This window comes from Hemicordylus capensis, chromosome 3 (genome assembly GCF_027244095.1).
Source record: "Hemicordylus capensis ecotype Gifberg chromosome 3, rHemCap1.1.pri, whole genome shotgun sequence".
NCBI lineage: Eukaryota > Metazoa > Chordata > Lepidosauria > Squamata > Cordylidae > Hemicordylus > Hemicordylus capensis.
In genome coordinates this window covers 8,673,004-8,694,652 of record NC_069659.1, presented here as the reverse complement: position 1 = coordinate 8,694,652, position 21,649 = coordinate 8,673,004, and the positions used below count along the sequence as shown (strand labels likewise).

At 46.6% G+C, this 21,649-nt stretch overlaps 1 protein-coding gene across 2 annotated transcripts; it reads left to right on the top strand.

Annotated features, from left to right (window-relative positions):
• Positions 1-809: 809 nt before the first annotated feature.
• THAP12 (THAP domain containing 12) lies at positions 810-19,680 on the top strand. 2 transcript variants are annotated; one of them, XM_053313151.1, is made up of 6 exons: positions 910-1,036; positions 5,163-5,317; positions 7,523-7,643; positions 12,035-12,142; positions 14,873-14,909; positions 16,651-19,680. In XM_053313151.1, exons 3-6 carry the CDS (start codon positions 7,629-7,631, stop codon positions 18,594-18,596), a joined length of 2,106 nt encoding a protein of 701 aa, XP_053169126.1. In that variant the 5' UTR covers positions 910-1,036; positions 5,163-5,317; positions 7,523-7,628; the 3' UTR covers positions 18,597-19,680. The 2 variants fall into 2 exon arrangements, with proteins under 2 accessions (XP_053169125.1, XP_053169126.1); XM_053313150.1 differs by lacking the exon at positions 5,163-5,317 and having other exon boundaries at positions 810-1,036.
• Positions 19,681-21,649: the final 1,969 nt, after the last annotated feature.

Sequence of the window (21,649 nt, the reverse complement as noted above, 5' to 3'; positions counted from 1 at the left end):
GAACTGCCAGAGCGTGTGAAGAGTAGCGCCTCCTATTACGACGAAGAGAACAGACGTCACCAGGCTACATCCGGGCATTCCGCGCTTAGCCCTGAACTCTCAGAGCTCAGCGAAGAAAAGCTCTAATTCAAAGGGCGTCAGTGATTATGATAAGAACTATAATATAACACTTCAGGTTACGAATCGAACACGATGCAAGGCCAACCATTCACAAGACTCCTTCCCTTCCTAGCCTTCTTTAAAAAAAAACAAAAACACCAAGGGTTTAGGATGGGATAGTTAATTACTAGGAGGCGGGGTAGGGTGGCTGGGCTGCAGTGTTGCCTCTAACAGGGATTCCCAGATGTTGTTGACTACAACTCCCATAAACCCCAAGCAAAAGCCTTTGCAGCTTGGGATTCTGAGAGCTGTAGCTAACCACATCTGGGAATGCCAGCTACGGTAGAAGCAGCACGGTTGGACTGTCTCCTTTACAGCTTCTATAATCGCTTTTATTGCATTCCATATATATATATATATATATATATATATATATATATCCTAAAAACTGCAGTTAGGAAAAAAAAGAAATAAGTCGGGGCACCGCAGATCTGACGGTGGAAGGAGGCAAGGCAGTAGCAAGCTCTGCCTCCCGTTTTTTTAACATCAATATTAATCCGTAGTCGTACACTCTTTCCCCCGCAATCAGCCGCAGCACTCAAATGGAAACCGGAAATCGGTGGTGCGCGCGCGCGCGTTTTTTTTTAAAGTCCCGCTCGCCTCGCAATTAAAAGGGGAGGCGCGTGCCCGGCGCCGCGCTTGCGCAGCAGGCCCGATGGTGGTTGGCGGGGCGGGCGCGGTGCATGGTGGGAAGGAGGCGGCCGTGGCGAGTCCTCCTGCCGAGCCTCCGCCGCTTCCCCCCTTGGCTGCGCGGGGCGTTTGAAGGAGCCGCTGCCGCCGCCAGGAGGATGCCGAATTTCTGCGCCGCCCCGAACTGCACCCGCAAGAGCACCCAGAGCGACTTGGCCTTTTTCCGCTTCCCGCGAGACCCCACCCGGTCAGTGGCGGAGGGAGGGAGGCGAGCGGAGGTGGGCTCGGGCCGGGTTCACACGTTACGCGGCAGCAGCAGACTCGTGTCTGGCGGAGTCCAGGCAGACACGTTTCTCTTCGTTCTCTCCTGCAGCGAGGAGAGCTGGTCTGGTGGTAGCAAGCATGCATGGTCCCCCTTTGCTAAGCTGTGTTTGCCGTGGTTTGCATTTGGAGGGGATACTCCCATGCCTGAGCACATACAAGGTGGGGCTGCTCTGGGAAAAGCATCTACCTGTTGGCATGCAAAAGGCTCTAGGTTTCTTCCCTAATGGCAACATCTCCAGGTTCCCACACTGCTGTCTCCTGCTGCTGCTCCTTCTCCCGGAGGACCTCTGGGCAGTCCATCCACCAGCTTGGAGACCCCGGATTAGGATGAGCGGTGAGGAGGTGGCAGCCATATGCCCCTTGCTTTTGGTGTTAATGACAGCTTTCCTCCCTGTGCAAATAGTCTCTCTCCCAGTCACTCTTTTCTAGCCAAACCCAGGGCTGCACAAGGTGTCACCTTTCCTAAGCAGGGGTGTAGCGGTTAGTGTGCTGGACTAGGACCAGGGAGACCTGAGTTCAAATCCCCATTCAGCCATGAATTTAGCTGGGTGACTCTGGGTCAGTCACCTTTCTCTCAGCCTAACCTACTTCACAGGGTTGTTGTGAGGAGAAACTCAAGTATGTAGCACACCGCTCTGGGCTCCTTGGAGGAAGAGCGGGATATAAATGTAATAAATAAATAAATATATGGATTCCCATTAGCAAGGGAGACTACGTGTCTGCACTCATATTACATGTGTGAGCACAGTAAGTTATACCCCTTAGGGGATGGGGCCACTCTGGGAAGAGCCCCTGCCTACTTCTATGAAGAAGGTTCCAAGTTCCCTCCCTGGCAGCATCTCCTGATAGGGCTGAGAGAGAGACTCCTGCCTGCAACCTTGGAGAAGCTGTTGCCAGTCTGTGTCGAGTAGACCATACTATTACGAATATTTATGCAGCGCTTATCAACCAAAGTTCTCAAAGTGATTTATGTAGAAAAATAAAGAATGCACAAATACTAAGCTAGATGGACCAATGATCTGACTTGATGTGTGTATATATATATTTATCTATCAAACTTATACCCCGTCCAAACTTACGTCTCTGGGCGGCTAATTTAGCAGCTTCTTATGGAAAGCATGGTGAGGCGGTGACCCTGGGCTGGCTTTGCACACACGTGACTCTTTGGACTCGGCTTTGGCTCCTTCTTGAGAGTGTGTTCACACGTGTGGGTGCACATCAGCTGACGTCAGTTATCTTTGATTGCTGTAGACTCAGTGGCACATTCACACTCACATGACTACATTGTCAAGTATTGTCATGCTTAAGAACACATTCACACCCAGGAGTTTTAATTTTTTAAACTGTCCAGAGATCTGATATGGGGTGCAATATAAATGCGATAAATATACCTTGCTTGACTACAGCCGAAGTAAAGGGTGTGTTCCCACACGTGGGTGCATGTTGCTCTACTGCAGTGGACTTGAGAATGTATTGATACATCATGTGTATATATTTTATGAGTACTGTAGACCGAAAGGCACATTATGCCTTTGTGGGTAGGCATCACTAGATGCATGTGGGTAGACATCACTAGATTCCATTTATCCTTGAATGCTGTAGTCTTAATGGCACATTCACACAGGTGTGACTGTTGTCATGCAGGAGAACACATTCACACACGCAGGTATACCTTGCTTGACTACTGGTCTTCTGGTAGCAAGTATGACTTGTCCCCTTTGCTAAGCAGGGTCTGCCCTGGTTTATATTTGAATGGGAGACTACGTGTGTGAGCACTGTAAGATTTCTCCCTTAGGGTATGGGGCTGCCCTAGGAAGAGACAGTTCCTCCCTGGCAGCATCTCCAAGACAGGGCTGAGAGAGACTCCAGCTTGCAACTTTAGAGAAGCCTCAGCCAGTCTGTGTAGTGTAGTAGATAATACTAAGATAGATGGACCAATGGTAGAAGGCAGCTGCTTGTGTTCCTATGTACTGAGTGCAGATGTAAAGGGAGCATTCCCACATTTATTTTTATTTATCAAATTTGTACACCGCCCCAAACTTTCGTCTCTGGGCGGTTAACAATGTAGGTGCATGTTGCTCTACTGCAGTGGATTTGAGGATGCGTTTACACAAAATGCAGGTACATATTGTTTAACTACTGTGGACCAAAGGGCACATTTAAACATGTGGGTACACGTGGGTTGATTTCATTTGTGCTTCACTGCTGTAGACATAATGGCATATTCATGGATGCTTGACAACTATATGCTTAAGGGTACTTTCACCCATGTGGATATACCTTGCTTGATGACGAGGAGGGACAGTTGGTATGGTGGTAGCAGGCATGACCTGTCCCCTTAGCTAAGCAGGGTCTGCCCTGGTTGCATATGAATGGGAGACTAGAAGTGTGAGCACTGGAAGATCTTCCCCTCAGGGGATGGAGCTGCTCTGGGCAGAAGGTTCCAAGTTCCCTCCCTGGCAGCATCTCCAAGACAGGGCTGAGAGAGACTCCTGCCTGCAGTCTTGGAGAAGCTGCTGCCAGTCTGTGAAGACAATACTGAGCTAGATAGACCAATGGTCTGACTCAGTATATGGCAGCTTCCTGTGTACTGTAGATACATACTGGGTGTGAGCATGTGTGTGCATACGCATGCATGCGCACGCATATGTAGATTGGGGCTGCACAACTTCAGCCCTCTTGCTGTTGTCAGACTACAATTCCCATCATCCCCAGCCACAGTGGCCAATAGGCAGCGATGATGGGAGTTGTCCAACATCTGCAGGAGGGCCGGTCATGCAGCCCTGGCCGAACAGAAGCAAGAACATGTGTGCACTCAGGAAACTTGGTATGAAAATATCAGGAGTGTTATGTGTTTCTGAGGGGCACAGATACAGTAGAGTATGAGAGAGATGTATTCTTGTGCAACTGGCAGCTATATGGGAAACACTCTGAGAAAAAGGCAGGCAAGAATATGAAGGGGTGGTTGGTTGCGAGAGAAACCCAGGTGTGGCCTGGCCCTGGTTTGCAAGACAATAACAAAGACCTAGTTCGAGCTGTGTCTGGATTGCCCTGTTTCAGTTTGCAGGCCGGCACGTGACTGAATGCTCCTCAATGCAAGCATGATCCTCAATGCAAGCAGACCCCTACAGAGAAAAAACTGGCCTGCCAGGGAGAGGCCTAGGTTAGAAACCTTACGTGCACTTGGCTACATATGGAATTTTTTTTTGGTATAAGAGAACATTCTATCCTGTGAGTGACCACCCCCTTGCACACAGACCGTCAGGCAGCCCAGAGACTACTTGACTCCCTATTAAAACAACAAATTTAGAAATTGTAGTGATTCATTCATTCATTCATTTGATTTCTATACCGCCCTTCCAAAAAATGGCTCCCTGTCCCCAAAGGGCTCACAATCTAAAAAGAAACTTCAGATAGACACCAGCAGCAGTCACTGGAAGGACTGTGCTGGGGGTGGAGAGGGCCATTAAAACAAACACACACTTACTTCATGACTGTGGAGGAAGAATTGCTTAATTGTGCAGCTTGCAAAGATCTTGACATCTTCCTACCCAGGTCACACAATGGCAGCTGACCCAAATGCATGATCCGCAGGGCCCTCGCCTTGCCAAAGCCGTCACTGCAGGCCTGGTATGCTCTTCCAACAGCAGAGGGAGCTCCCTTCTCAGAGTGGCTTACCTTGCATGGGAGGAAGCCAGCAGCAGTAAGGAATGATGGCTGCTACTCAAGAAGATGACAACAGTCTGCAATATATCCTTGGTATTTAATTGCAAAAAGCGAGATTCGGTTCCCCTTACCTTTCTTGAGAAGATTGTGAAATCATGTAAATGGAATTCTTCAGGGAACCGTTCAGAGGTGTCATAGTTAGTCCCAGGTATTCATTTTGGTAGCCGTTGCTTCTCATTGATTCATGGTTGGGTGTTTGTCTTTTTGTTGCTTGGTGTGACTATAGCAGATGGAGGCATTTGAAGAAGAAAAAAATCAGGCTTTCATGCTGCTCATCAGTCTGTAAAACATTTCACGTGAACACATGAATCTCCTTTTCTCAGAGTCCAACCATTCGTTCATCTTAGTACTGTCTGCTCCGACTGGCAGCGGCTTCTCCAGGGTGTCAGACAAGTGGTTTCCCAAGCCCTTCCTGCAGGCGCCAGGGATTGAACCTGGAAGCTGCATGCAAAACACGCGCTCTACCACTGAGCTCCAGGTATTCCTCATATGGTAGTTTCCTTTGGGAATCACAGAGGGGATTTTGGGAGACTCATAGGGATTTTTGCCCCTTAAGTGCTCTTGATCTGCCAGTCCAGCAGTTGGCAGAGTGAGTGTGACTTCGATTATATGTGATGGTATTTGGAAGGTTTAATTCAAGTAGATAATGTTCATTCCTCTGGTTCGTTTCCAGAAGTAGCATATGGATCACTCTTTTTATATTATCTGCCCAAAATGTACAAATTTGCCCTGTTGGGGTCATTTGGTCATGGAAATGCTTGAGAACTTCATGTAGTTTTTGAATTGGCTTCATAGTTTGCTGGGACACCTTCTTCCTGACTTCGTCTTTTAAAGTGAGGTGACAAAACCATCTTTCTTCTGTCACGACGGAAGTCTTCCCTCTATTTCTTTGTTTTTCCTCTTCTCACAGAATCTAAAATAGCCGTGGAGGTAATGAATAAACAAGCCAAGGCTAGACTAAACCTGCCATGTAAGGTTTTAATTAATAGTCTGTGCCTCATTCTTTCTCTGTAAGCCTAATTATTACTTTTTGAAAGTCAACAATGGTGCTAATTTCAGGCATTGACTTCAAGAGGTAATTTTATCCTGCCAGCCCTAAAATGCTGGGGCTTTCAAACTTGGATCCTCACGTGTTGCTGGACTACAATCCCCATCATCCCCAGCCACAGTGGAGTGGCTGGGGATGATGGGGGGAGGAGTAATCCAACAACATTGGGCACTGCTTCCCGTTGGAAGGGGTCAAGCCTAGAACAGGGACTCATGAGTGATGCCACACACAGTCTCTTGAAGGGGGCAGCATGTCTGCGTCAGGAGTGGGGTTGGATGATCCAGCCACATGTCATGTGGAGGTGCCAGGGCTGATTGAAAGGAGGAAAGTCCAGAGTAGTGAACTATGCAGGGAAGTAGCAAGCTGGGCTTGCGGTAGCAGGCATGAATGGTCCCTGTTGCTAAGCAGTATTCACCTTTCTTTGCATTTGAATGGGTGACTACATGTGAGCTCTTTGGGCTATGAGTATCCCCCCCATACACACACACAATAGGAAATGGGGCTGTAGCTCAGTGGTAGAGCATCTGCTTGCGTGCAGAAGGCCCCAGGTTCAATCCCTGGCACCTCCAGGAGGAGCTGGGGAAGATGCATGTTTCAGGCTCTTGTGAGCTACTGCCAGTCAGTGTAGGGCTGCACAGCCTCAACCCTTCTGCAGATGTTGGCCTACAACTCCCATCATCCCTGACTAGTGGCCACTGTGGCTGGGCATGATGGGAATTGTAATACAGAAACAGCTGAAGTTGTGCAGCCATGGTGTAGACCAGAGATTCTCAACGTTGGGTCCCCGGGTGTTATTGGACTTCAACTCCCATAATCCCCAGCCCAGTGGCCTTTGGTTGGGGATTATGGGAGTTGAAGTCCAATAACATCTGAGGACCCAACGTTGAGAATCCATGGTGAAGACCAGTGTCTCTCAACCACCGGTGCTGGTCCGTGAGGAGTTTAGTGCCGGTCCATGCTGGCTCATGAAGAATTAATCCCCCCACAAAATAATTTTGAGCTGGTAGGGGTCACCACTGCTGGGAGTTCTCCAGAGCTCATTTCTAGGCAGGCAGCCCTTGCTGCTGAGGTAATGTCCATTTTGAGGAAGCGTAATGAGTGTTATCCCAACAGCGAGGGCTGCCTGCCTAGAAATGAGTTCTGGAGAGCTCCCAGCGGCAGTGCCCCTCCAGCTTGAAATTGTTTTGGGTGGCAGGTGGGGGCTACCCCTTTACTAACTGCTGGTCCGAGAAACTGCGCACAAAGAATGTACCAGTCCATTGACTCCAAAAACGTTGAGAAACATTGGTATAGACAATACTGAGCTCTCTGGACCAATGGCCTGACTCTGTAGCTTCCTCCTTGGGCTACCAGGTGTCTCTAAGAAAGGGTGTCTTTATTTGTTTATGTATTTATCACATTTATATACCACCCCATATACAATCTCTGGGCAGTTTACAAATTGAAACACAATTATCACAACCTTAAATCATATAAACAAATTAAAATAACCGTCAATAAAACTTGAAAACATGATAAACTAAAATTACCATGTGTAACTTCTCAAATAAGAAGATGTTAACTTCTTGTGGCACACCGTTTGGGAACAAACTATTTTAAAATGTTGAAGCAGCTTGAAATCTGTCTCTCTCGCAGATGCCAGCGGTGGGTTGAGAACTGCCGGAGAGCTGATTTGGAAGACAAGACCCCAGACCAGCTGAACAAGCACTACAGACTGTGTGCAAAACACTTTGAGACCTCCATGATATGTAGAAGTGTAAGTGGAAGGAAGTAGAACTTATCTCTGTTTGCTGCATAAAATGTAACTGGGTCCCTTTTTATCTGCTTTATGTCAAGGGTAGAAGAGGATTTTTTGATGTCAGCGTCTTATCAGAGTTTTTGGGTTTTTTTACAACTTGATTTGTTGCCTGTAGCTAATTGACCGACTCTTCCCATGATAGCAAGAAATTTCAGCGTTGGTATTTTTCAACAGACTGCAATGTGTGGGTCGTGTTCTCTCCCCTCTCATGCGAATCTAACCTGGCCATTCGAGTGCTCCTAAGCCTCAAATAAGGTTACTTAAATGTGAAAACATGCAGGGAGACTTGGCATTCTTGGAGCTGCCACAGCAGTGCTGAAGAAAATCGGTTGTGGGGCATTCCCATTGAAAATACTGGATTTCAGTGAAAAGTCTCATCTGCAGCTCCTCTAGAGGGAAGTTCTGTCTCTAAAATCAAAGTGCGTTTATGACCCCTGAATTTTTTTTTTAACAGCATGTTTGAGATGTCCAAGCACATTGACTTAGTTAAAGAATGTAGGCAGCTGGCTGTGCTTTCACTACATTTGTCTGGGATATGATTATATTTAAAGCATCAGCTGCCCTCATGCAGCCTCTTGAGAAATGGCATATTCCGCAATGAGATACGTACAGTACAAGTACGGAACCTTCGACATAATGTTGCCGTATATCCCTGGTGTGCATGTGTTCCCTGAGTCTGTGCCTGAACATGATTTAAAAAAACACAGAAGTTAGCAAACAAAGCCACAAGTCCCAACTCTAAATTAATGTGAATTTTATTTTTGCTGTTTTTGTGGGAGGGGGGTAGGGAAGGCATGGGTGTTCCGTCTCAGCTCCTTTTCATCATGCTGTGAATATTTTGATGGAGGATTCTTCAAGCTGAGAAACATGCCACTCATTTTGTTCAAGTCCTCCTTCCCCATCTCCTTGCCTCAGAGTTTTATTAGCATTGCCCAGCTGATTGTTAAGTGCCTTCTGAGTCCACAAACGTTCCACTCCCTTGAATTCTATTGGAGCCCTTTTGGGCTTGTTTTGTCCCTTTAGTTCTCTCCCCCCACCCCACAATATTTTTGTGAAATGGACATATCTGCAAGTTACTCCAAGTGTGCTAGAACCTCCCTCTCACTCACAAGTGCTCTGGTTATGCGTCCATAAGGATTATAACACTTTCGGAAGTAGATACAAGATCAACAGGACTTTTTGCAAACACTGCTTCTAAAAATCTCAAATTCTGTTTAAGGGTGGATGGCTGAGGGCGTTTCAGACGTATAAAAACCACCAAAAAACTTCCCTAGGTTACCAGAACCACACTCCAGAGGGCAACTCCCTCTGGCAAGAAGGCTGCCTATTTATTTGACATATTTATACCCTGCCCAAAACGTATGTCTCTGGGCAGCTCACAATAAAATATGAATTACAACAAAATAAAAAGACTAAAACCATGATGATTTTAAAAAATGTTTAAAACTATCAAAATATTGACTAATTAAAAGCCTGGGAGAACAAATGTGTCTTGAAAGCCTTTTTAAAGGTTTTCAGAGATGGGGAGGTTCTTATTTTGGCAGAAAGAAGAGCTAGTAGGTAAGGCAGCCTTCTTGCCAGAGGGAGTTGCCCCAAAGAGCATGTATGTGAATGCCTGCCTAGAAGCTTTGAAGATTCCTTGTCATCTGAGTGTGGCACTGGTGCCTAGTAGAGAAGGGAGGGAGCTGGTGATAGCCACAAATGCAAGCTGGCTAATAAGCCCCATCAGTATTTGTGGGTTCCTTTCTGTAGCCTTGTCTGTGTTAAGTGTCATGGCGTGGGCTAGCCCCACTTGCATGTCACTTGATGTTTGTTTGTTCTGTGCCGGTTGGGAAATTGGGGTCATCTCAGCCTGCCTCTGGCCATGGAAGGCCACTTTGTGCTCACCATGGTTAAAGGACAGGGAGCAGATGGATTCTGCATTCTTCTCCCCAGCGCCTCTCCTCCTCCATGCATTCCTTCCATTCTTCATTATTGTTGGCACCGACTTTAACTGTAGTTAGTTCTAAGTGGTGTTTGCTGTTTTTAACAAGGGTTTGAAGCCTTGGGAAGCCATAGCTGCTAACGTGTTAGCACAGGACAAAAAAATCCGGAGTATGCAGTTGTCTTGTATTAGGATCTCCATCCAGGTTTCATGCTAACTCCTTCACGCAGACGCCTTCTCTGTAGGAATCATGTGATGCAGGGGTTCTCAAGCTTGGATTCCCTGATGATCACAGACCACAATTCCCATAATCCCCAGCCACAGTGGACTTGCCATTGTGGCTGGGGATGATGGGAGTTGTAGTCCAGCAACATCAGGGGACCCAAATTGAGAATACCTGTTGTACTGTGAAATGGCTGTAAGGAAAAGGTAAAGTGTGCCGTCGAGTCGATTTCGACTCCTGGCACCCACAGAGCCCTGTGGTTTTCTTTTGGTAGAATACAGGAGGGGTTTACCATTGCCGCCTCCTGTGCAGTGTGAGATGATGCCTTTCAGCATTTTCCTATATCGCTGCTGCCCAATAGAGGTGTTTCCCATAGTCTGGGAAACATACCAGCAGGGATTCAAACCTGCAACCTTCTGCTTGTTAGTCAAGCATTTCCCCACTGCGCCAGCAGGCCTTAATTAAATTGTGGAAGAAAGCAGTTACTATAAATACCAGTTGTTGGAACTGCAAACCATGGGGATGTCAGTTGCCTTTATGCTGCAGTTCTGCAGTCTAGAGGTATCTCCCTCATTGGAAACATGATGCTGGGCTGGATCGGCCCTTTGTCTGATCCAGTAGGGCTCTTCTGTGTTTGTTTATTAGCAGCCCTGAAACTACAGTATATAAAAACTTCTTTCTGTGTGCTACATTAAACTTCACTATAATAATCTTATTCTCTTTTGTAGGCGTTCTCAAAATTGGGTCCCCAGATGAAGTTGGATTTCAGTTCCCATGACCAGCCTCAGTGGCCAAAGGCCATTGGGGCTGGGCATAATGGGAGTTGTAGTTCAGCATCAGCTGAGGACCCAAGTGTGAGAACCCCTGTTCTACCAGCAAGTACACCCATTGATAGAACTGTTGCAGCAGTGATGGCAGCTGATAGCCTTGTCATGTAAATGCAGCAGCTTCCAGATGCAAGTGGCTGATTTGGTCTCTTCCATCCCTTACATGGCAACTAACCTGGGTTTACCATCAAGCAGACACTGCATAGGACTGCAAGTCCTGGTATGATATGTGCCTTTGTCTCATTCAGACATTGCATTTTGCCTAAATTAATATAGATTTCACCTTTGTTCAAGGTAGCTTACAATGGCAAAACTAATAAATCACATCGTTGCACAAAAGCCATGTAAAACAACAACATATTCGTGTTAAAACCCACTGTATTAAATTACTTAAACAGCAGCAGCAATTTGATCCCAGTTTAAAAACACATGTCTGGAAAAGCATGTTTGAATATAACAGTCTTCTCTACCCACCTTAAACAGACAGTGGTGGGCGTACCCCTCTTGGGATGGGCCAGGCATACCTCCTGGGAGGCTGTTATATTGCTTGACAGCCACAGCTGAAAAAGTGCCTCATAAGAATAGCCCTGCTGGATCAGGCCCAAGGCCCATCTAGTCCAGCATCCTGTTTCACACAGTGGCCCATCAGATGCTGCTGGAAGCCACAGGCAGGAGTTGAGGGCATGCCCTCTCTCCTGCTGTTACTCCCCTGCAACTGGTACTCAGAGGCATCCTGCCTTGGAGGCTGGAGGTGGCCTATAGCCCCCCAACTAGTAGCCGTTGATAGACCTCTCCTCCATGAAGTTATCCAAACACCTCTTAAAGCCATCCAGGTTGTTGGCTGTCACCACATCTTGTGGCAGAGAATTCCACAAGTACCCTCCCCGCAAATGCCCGCCTGCCATACATCCAGCCAGAGTGACATATAGGAAGGCTGCATTATAGAACATCTGTTATCCAACTGGCCTGTTGCTGGAATATCTCTACTTGGGAAAATCCGTTATATTCCCATGGGTGTCCTGTGTGTAACACACCTTCTGCTTTGACTGTGTCCAGCCCACTTCCCTTCTGAATATTTCCCCACTGGGCAAGTGTTTTAGTTCTTTTCTTCCCTGGTCCTGTACTTCTGAAAAATCTTGGTTCAGCACACTCATAATTTTGTGTTTGCTCTTTGAGCATTGCAGGACTAGGAAAGAGTTTTCAGCTTTACGGAGTTAAGATAGAAAAGCAGGTTAACTGTGCGCACTCTGGGTGGTTTGCCCTGCTTTTAACGGCAAGAAAGCAACCTTTCTCCTTTGTTTTCTTCCTCTTAAAGACATCTGCGGCAGCGTTAGAGGGATGACCCATAAAGGAAGGCTATGCTCTTCTTTTTCAGAGTCCCTACAGAACAGTCTTGAGAGACAATGCCGTGCCAACGATATTCGACCTCACAAGCCATTTGAACAATCCCCACAGCAGGCACAGAAAAAGAATCAAAGAGCTGGTAGGTTTTTGTGGATTAAGAAACTGTGGTGAAGTCATTTCAGCTTGATAGCAGAGGCTGAGTTCCAGAGAATAGGATAAAATTACTAGCCCCGCAAAGTTCAGCAGTTCAGTCGAATATTGGTATAAATCAAGGCTGCACCACTTCGGCCCTCCAGCTCTTTTTGGACCACAACTCCCATCTTCCCTGACCAAAGGAGCCAATTGTCAGTAATGATCGGAGTTGTGGTCAACATCTGTAGGACTGAAGTAGTGCAGCCCTGATATAAATGATCCTCCTTATAGCAGGTGCAGATATGGAGATATATCCTCCCTCCTCCATATAGAGGGAGGAGAGCTGGTCTTGTGGTAGCAAGCATGAATAGTCCCCTTTGCTAAGCAGGGTCTGCTCTGGTTTGCATATGAATGGGAGACCTAATCTGTGAGCACGGTAAGACACTCTCCTTGGGAAATGGGGCCGCTTGCATGCAGAAGGCCCCAAGTTCCCTCCCTGGAATCTCCAAAATAGGACCAAGGGAGACTCCTGCCTGCAACCTTGGAGAAGCCACTGCCAGTCTGTATAGACAGTACTGAGCTAAATGGACCAATGGTCTGACTCGGTATAAGGCAGCGTCCTATGTAGCATCCCAGATTCTCTTCCACAAAATGTTCCTAAATTTAAGCTACAATGAACGTTAATATTGCTGCTTCACTGATTATGAATGTATCCCTTATCAGTGTATACTTAAACCCTATTTAGACATTATGTTCAAGTGTACGGATGTCTGTACACTCATGCATGTGTTTGTGTGAATGACTGTACATGCATTCATTTTAAAAGTGAACCTGGGTACAAGTCCCTCACTGCGTGTTACAGCTCAAAAGTGCACTGCTGTTCAACATAACATGTTAATGACTGTACCTGTGTACACTTTACACTTGTGTGAGCGCTCAACATAATATCTGAATAGGACTTTAGTCTTATGTGAAACAGATTGTGGATGAATGGGTACTAAATATTTCTCCCAATTATGTAAAGGGAGTAGCTCATGATTGTGGTACCAATCCATGACTTGCCATGGTGACTGAATGCAGCCCTCTGCTGCTTCTGACTTCCCCAGAGCCTGGCATAAAGTGAGGCAAGACCCCACGGATCTCCCAAGTCCTCTGAATGCATGCCTGCAGACTTGGGTGGGTAGACAGGGTTGGTGCTTGTGCCTGGCACAGTGGAAGATCCCTCCTCTGACTTCTCTGCTATGCTCTGAAACCTTGAAGGAGGGGTTTCTTGGCCTAGTCTACTTATGCATCAGAATGAGGTTATAGAATGGATTGTCAGACAACGATTTATAGTGTTCCAAAGAGAACTCTTCATAAGTCATCCTTTACCTTCTCACAAGCTTGTAAGAGTTCTCTTTGGAACATGATGAATTGTTGCCCCCGAAGAAAGTCCCTTGTGGCTGAGATGCATTGGGCTCCAATAACTGCTTCACAGCACCTTGAGATTTTGTCTCTTGTTTTGCTTTTTGATTGGGTGCTTCCTGTTTTCTCCCACCCCGCCCCCCAATCTGACAGTCTGTTCTATAACCTCATTCTGATGCAATAAATGCCTCACAGCACCTTGAGAGTTTGTGTCTCGTTTTGCTTTATAGAATGGACTGTGCCACTTCAGATTTGAGGTTTTGAATGCACCCCTGCATTAAAAGCTCCCTGCAGGTAGAAAAGCAGCTCTGCGGGCAAAGGAGCAAGTTAGAACCTTTGTCCCTTATGTGCTAATGTTGCATTGACAGGGATTTATTTATTTTTTAATATGGGGGAGCATTCAAAGTGGCATCCCTCACTTGCAGTCCAAAGTGGTATGGTCCATCCCACCACCTCTTCATTTTACCATTTTGTACTTGCCTCCTTCTCTTGCATGTCTCAACCCCACCATCACCTTGGGTATTGAGAGCAGGGGCAATTCCAATTGGTACCTGGTTTTGTGGACCAATCTCCCCCTGGCTATAAAGTAGTTCTCTGTGAGAATGTGTCACTGATCCTAGTTGTAGTAGTTGTTGTTGTTACTGGCTTCAATTCAGCCAATACACAGCTGATCCACTCAATTATGTAAAACTTAGAGAGAGAGAGAGAAGCCAAACAATTGCATCACTTTGAATGTTTTATTCAGAACCTAGACCCAGCCTAGTACGGGGCAGACCTTTCATGAGGCCAGGTGAGGCAAGCACCTCAGGTGGAGGATTACGGGGGCATCCACAGGGGGCAGTGTCCCCTCCCACCACCACTGGAGCAGCTCTTTGGGGTCAGCTTGATTCTCGCAAGCTTTGCAAGCAGTGCCTTTCCGTACACTCTTTGCAAAGCACAAGGAGAGAAGAGGAGGCTGCTGGCAACCTTCCCTCCTCCTCACCCCCTTCACCGCTTTCAAAACTTGCCAGGGTCCACTTTGAAAGGAGCCTGGCCCCCACCAGGGTTGTGGGGCAAGGCAGCATTTATGTATGTATGTATGTATGTATGTATGTATGTATGTATGTATGTATGTATCATAGTTTTATGTTGCCTGATATGTACATCTCTAGGCAGTGTAGAGCATTTGGCACCTTGCCTCAAGCACAGCAATACCTTGGACTGCCCCTGAGCTTTGTGCTCAAAAGAACTGTGGTGTGCATATAAACGTGGTAAATGTCCGATTGTGTTTTTGGAGGAGACCTTACCAGATGGATCATAAGACATATTGCTTTTCTTCCCCTCCTGCCCCCAGAGTGAAGAAGAAATAAGAACCCTAAAGCAGCAAAAGGGTAAGTGATCAGTGGCACTGAAGACCTGATGCATAAGAGACGCTTTAGGTGACCATTAAGAATGTGGTGTTTTTCTTTTTCTGGATTAGGCATCATAGACACTGGGCACAATCCAGCCAGTTTAAGCACGTTTGTCCCAATGATCAGTGCAGATTTTCTGATTAGTGTATATTTACTGCATTATTGATTAGTACATATAGAGTTCAGTGCATATTTTAGGTCTTTCCCTTTGAAACCAATGGACCTTTGGTTAGATCAGGCCCACTGCGTATTGCGTGAAGAGGCCCAAAGCTTTCATATTTCATATCGCATTTTTAGACAGACACTGTAGATTGGTTTTTTGACATCCACATGTTTGCAAATGCCTATTCTACAGGCACACTTGCCGGAGAGCCAGTGTTGGATGCAGCATCCTGTTGAATGTGTGTGTGGGGGGGGGAATTGGACTGTTCATACATTCACTGTGTAATGTGTGAAAAGGCCTTGCTGTTAAGATAAACTGGCACATAGGAAGCTGCCATACACTGAGTCAGACGGTTGGTCCATCTAGCTCAGTATTGTCTACATAGACTGGCAGCGGCTTCTCCAAGGTTGCAGGCAGGAATCTCTCTCAGCCCTATCTTGGAGATGCTGCCAGGGAGGGAACTGGGAACCTTTTGCATGCAGCTGCTCTTCCCAGAACAATCCCATCCCCTAAATGTAATATATTACAGTGCTCACACATCAAGTCTCCCATTCAGATGCAACCAACGCAGACCCTGCTTAGCAAAGGGGACTATTCATGCTTGCTAACACAAGACCATCTCTCCTCCCCTGGAGAAATAAACTGGGTTTATTTCCTTATTCCATTTATATTTTTCCGTCCCTCTAGGGAGTTCAGACTGATGTAAATGGTATTTCTCCATATGTTATCTCCACAACGCCTGCCTCTCGGCCTCACCTACCTATGAGGTCGATGAAGCTGAGAGAGAGAGTGATTGGCCCTAGGTCACCCAGTAGACTGGACGGGATTTGAACCCAGATCTTTTCAGCCCCAGTTGAACACTCTAATCACCACACCATGTTGAATGAAGCAGGGTCTGGGATTTGTTCTCCCCCCACCGGCTCAATATTCTTGATAAGTATTCAGGGAGGGGTCTCAAACCGCAGCCTGCCTCCCTGGCTGCTGGCCACAATGAATGTGGGGTGATGGGAGGAGTTGGAGCGTTGCAGTTTGAGACCCTGTATTAAGATAATCTGGTGTCTCCCGTGTGTTCGTTCAGTCATTATAAATTATTTCTGCTAAAATGGTTGCTTTTTAATAGTCTTGTGGCTGCATGCATTCTGCCCAGTTAATATTGTTTCACAGTTGTTTGTCAGGTCTTGACAAACGTGCTTGGGATCTGGGAGCCCAAAAATCTAGGAGCCCAAAGGCATTTTGTCAGCCCTTGACAAAATTGCCCAGCTTAGTAACAGACATTGTGGAGAGGGCAAATAAGTGGGCTTCTCCTTATCCGCTTGACAAATGACAGAACAGAAACAGGTCTGCCTGGGACAAATCTTTTGTTTGCCTGGGGCAAGCAAGCTCTGAATAGCCCAGTCTGGGCGCCACATTTAAATTTCTAGTCACCATAGGTGCCTGGGATTTGTCATGCCCTGGTTGGCTTAAGTGTTTTGGGGACTTTGGTAATCTAACAATGATGAGTTAGTGTTACCAGCATTTGATTTATATTCAGTCTTGTATTTCCAATCTCTCCTCTAGTTGATGAAACTTGTGAGCAGGAGAAGATGAACCAAGAGTCCATTGACAACGACATCCAGAACCCGGCTTCTGAGGAAGGAGGAGACGAGCCCGTAGAAGACGATGTCCCTTTAACCCAAGAAGAGCGGGAAAACAAGGATTACCTTAAGTCTTTATTTGAAATCTTAATCCTGATGGGGAAACAGAACATTCCTCTGGACGGCCACAACGCCGATGCACTTCCCGAAGGCATTTTCACCCCAGACAATTTCCAGGCGCTCCTGGAATTCAGAATCAATGCTGGAGATGAAGTTCTGAGAAAGCGTTTCGAGACAACGGCAGTGAATTTGGCTTATTGCTCTAAAGCCCAGCAGAAGCAAATGCTGGAGATCTGCGAGAGCTGCGTGCGAGAAGAGACACTCAGGGAAGCCAGAGATTCCCACTTCTTCTCCATTGTCACAGACGAAGTGGTGGATCTGGCTGGTGAGGAACACTTGCCGGTGCTGGTGAGATTTGTGGACGATTCTCATAACCTGAGGGAAGAATTCATTGGATTTTTGCCATATGAGGCAGATCCCGAGATTTTAGCAGTTAAGTTCCATACAACTATTACCGAAAAATGGGGCTTAAACATGGAGTACTGCCGAGGCCAAGCCTATATCGTCTCCAGTGGGTTTGCTTCGAAAATGAAGACCGTGGCTACGAGAATCCTTGAGAAATATCCACAGGCAGTATATACACTGTCGTCCTCTTGTGCCTTGAACATTTGGCTAGCCAAGTCGATTCCAGTCCTGGGCATTTCCATTGCACTTGGAACAATAGAAGAAATCTGCTTGTTCTTTCACCAGTCTCCCCAATTACTAGCTGAGTTAGACAATGTGATCTCTCTTCTCTTTCAGAACAGCGAGGAAAGGGGGAATGAGCTGAAAGAGATTGTCCGTTCCCAGTGGACGGGCCGGCATGATACCTTTGAGATGGTTGTTGACCTCTTGCAGGCCTTTGTGTTATGCTTGGATAGCATCAACGATGCTGCCATCAGGTGGAACAGCGTTGTTTCTGGACGGGCATACATACTTTCCAATGCACTAGCTGATTTTGACTTTGTAGTCACAGTGGTGATTGTCAAAAACATCCTCTCCTTCACAAGGGCCTTTGGGAAGAACCTCCAGGGTCAAACCTCTGATGTCTTCTTTGCAGCCAGCAGTTTAACAGCAGTGTTGCATTCCCTGAATGAGGTGATGGAGAACATTGAAGTTTATCATGAATTCTGGTTTGAGGAAGCCACAAACCTGGCCACAAAGTTAGACCTACCAATTAAACTCCCCGGGAAATTTTGCCGAGCACAGCAAGGGAGTTTAGACTCTGCAATCACTCCTGAGAACTACTACAAAGAAGCACTTAGCATTCCAACCATGGAGCACATAATTCAGGAGTTGAAAGACATCTTCTCAGAACAGCACCTGAAAGCACTCAAATGTTTGTCCTTGGTGCCCTCAGTGATGGGGCAGCTCAAATTCAACACGTCAGAGGAACATCATGCCGACATGTACAAGCACGACCTCCCCAATCCAGACACACTGTCTGCTGAGCTCCATTGCTGGAGAATCAAGTGGAAACACAGAGGAAAGGATATAGAGCTCCCCACCACGATTTATGAAGCGCTGCACCTGCCCGACATCAAGTTTTTCCCAAACGTGTATGCCTTGCTTAAAGTTCTTTGCATCCTCCCCGTCATGAAGGTGGAGAATGAAAAATTTGAAGTTGGCCGAAGGCGCTTGAAGGCCTATCTAAAGAACACGTTGACTGAGCAGAGGTCAAGCAACTTAGCCTTGCTTAACATAAACTTTGATATCAAGCATGACTTGGACTTAATGGTGGACACTTACATCAAGATGTATCCAGAGAAAGCAGAGTTCCAGGAGGAATTTCCCCCTTCCAACAGTTCAGAAGCAAAAGAAGAGACTTAACAGAAGGGCGGGGGAATGTCCACCAAACTCTGACCTGTCTTGGATGTTTCATTACGCCTTTTTAAAAATCCAGGGTTCAAAACTGAGAAAGGAGTAACTTAATCATTGCAAAGTATATTTGCATTTTAGTTAAGCCCCGGCAAAGAAGCTCGGAGCAGTTGACCAAGCTCAGTTTCTGTTGCTTGTTAATCTGTTCTGATTTACCGTTCTGTAAACTTAAAACAAAAAATGAAATCCTGTTGGAAGACAGTGTCTAGGGTTGCAGAGACACTACCATGTTGTTGGCATGACTGTGTGCTTTCACTCCCTCCTCCCCTCCCCTATATATAATAGTTTTATTTTGTTACCTTGGGAAATCCCATTCACCATGGACTTTCTTGGGCTGCCCCACATTTGTGCCCAAGTTACTGAAGAGACCCCATTTTAAAAAATCCCTGAACAAAATGTTTTGTCTACTATTAAGGGTTCCTGATTACTCCCCACCCCCATCCCCCATGATAATATTATAAATTGTATGGATTTAAATGAACTCTCAGAATGATTGAAGTTTGCCCTGGACTGTGCTGTTGTTGGTCTGGGGGTTCTCCGGAGACCTGTGGGACTTCACCAAGCCTGTACATCGGGATTAGACGAGGGGGCAATGAAGTAAACAACCCTCTTCTTGTTTCAGTGATGCTCACGTGACTCTCCCAAAGGAGTGTGAACACACAGGTGGCTCTCTTGATCTGTGCCCCCTCTTCACATTCCGTTGTGTTGGCCCTGCATGATGGCCTCTTATTCTTCAGATGCTTTTGTGAACTGGAGAGCGTATTGGAAGCAGAACCGTCTTGTAAAAACGATATTCCATGAGCACTGGAAACGTCTTCTGTCTTCAGCCAGACTTGTACAGGAATCGTTACTAGCTCACCTCTTGTCTCCAGGGTATGAATTTTAGACCTCACCTGGCAGAAGAGCAAACAAGAAGGTGGGATGTCTTTTGGTTTTATGTAGAAGCCGTACAGAGATTTTTTGCTGATTTTTTTTTTGGCAAAAATGAAGCAGTTTTGTATTGCTTATTTCCATCCACAATAAAATGTGAATTTGCTATTTTTGTATTATCAGTTAGCTTGTGGCAGTAGAATAACATGTATATGTGAAATAATTGGTTTCTGTAGTCAGCTCTGGACTCCCAGAAAGAGATCCTATCTCTTGTGATGCTTTTCGGGTGTTCTGCTATCCAAAAACCTTTTCCAAAATTGCTCTGCTGAGGAACCCTTGGTGTCTGCCATGGTATCCTTGCCCACTGATGAGGATTCTGGAGCTTGGGGGTATACAGTTGATATTGCACTCTAGCAAAGGTTTTTTGGGCACAACGCTGCCCTTCTTAAATGGACTACAACCCAGAACATACCCAGTGGCTGCACGTTGCTGGAGAAGGTCAGTAGTGGTGGGTGTGTGAACTTTCAAGGGAGTCTGTTCACCATCACTGAAGTTCTCACTGACTCCCACTCAGTTGATACCCCCAGTGTTCTCCGAAGACGGTGTGAAAACCAGTGACCTATGGTCCCCCAAATTAGTCCAACCTCTTGGGAAAGTTGCCACTGATTAAATGGAGTTGCTTCCTATGGAGGCAGACCCTTGGTTGGTCTAGCTCAGAATGGTCTTCTCTGGCTGGTGATGGCTCTTCCGCTGAGTATGGCTCCGTTCCATCTGTTGCTGGCCTTTGAACCCTTGCCCAATTTAAAAACATGGCCCCTGTTTACTGATGGAAGCTGTGGGGTGGGGCCATAGCTCAGTGGCAGAACATCTGCTTGGCATGCAGAAGGTCCCAGGTTCAATCCCTGGCAGCATCTCCAGGGAGGGTGGGCAATACATCTCTCTGAAGAAGACCTGGTGTCTGCAGCTAAGACAGAGAAGCCTGAAATCTTGGAGAGCAGTTGTAGACAATATAGAGCTGGCTGTGGCTCTGTAGAAGGCAGATTCATACTTGGTTCAGTTGCAGCCCCATATCCTATGCGTTAGGGTTGGAGAGCCAGTCTTGTGGTAGTGAGCAAGTCTCCCCTTGCCAAGCAGGGGTTGCCTTGGTTTGCATTTCAATGGGTGACTACATGTGAACGCTGCCGGCTGTAAGTCACTCCCCTTGGGGGTTGGGGCCGTGACTTAGTAGCCAAGTGTCTGCTTTGTATGCAGAAAGTCCTAGGATTGCTCTCTGGCACCTCTAGGCAGGGCTGGGGGAGAATCCTGCCTGAAACCTTGCAAGCTGCAGTCGGTCAGTGTAGACAAGACTGAGCTGGATTGACGAATGGTCTGGCTTGGTCTCTGGCAGCTTCCTGTTTATCTTCTGTTCATTAGCTGCTGGACAGAGCTTTAAAAGGGTATTATGCTGGTTCTAAGGTTTTAATATGCTGAAGCAAATTATTTTAAATCCAGCATCATCTGGGAGATGTCACTGTCTTCTGAGAGAGGCTTGTTGTGATCCCAGGCAAGCTTGGGTGCCCCTTCTAGAGTGGAAACTGCTCCAACTACCACTACTGCAAATCTTTATATGCCACTTCTGAACAAAATGCTCACCAGTGGTTTACGCAGAAAAATAAATAAGACGGTTCCCTGTCCCAAAAGGGCTCCCAGTCTAAGAAGAAACACAAGGTAGTCACCAGGCAACAACCACTGGTTAGGGTTAGAGCATCATCCCTTTAAAAGGTGCCTCTTTGCTCAGTTAGCAGAGGTGTAACGGTGTGTGAGCAATTTGCTCCCAATTCCTCATCACGGTTGAATTGACAGTCCATGTGCTAAACAGTGGAGTCATTTGTGGGCGACTGCAGAGATCATGATGGTGTATTCAGGAAGTGGCACTTTCATCTGTATTTGTTTTGGTTTCTCTGGACACTGCCATGGTGCTTATAGCTTCCATCAGTTGTCTACACAGCACTGGCAATGAGCCCCTGGTGGCGCAGTGGTAAAACTGCCGCCCTGTAACCAGAAGGTTACAAGTTCGATCCTGACCAGGGGCTCAAGGTTGACTCAGCCTTCCATCCTTCCGAGGTCGGTAAAATGAGTACCCAGAATGTTGGGGG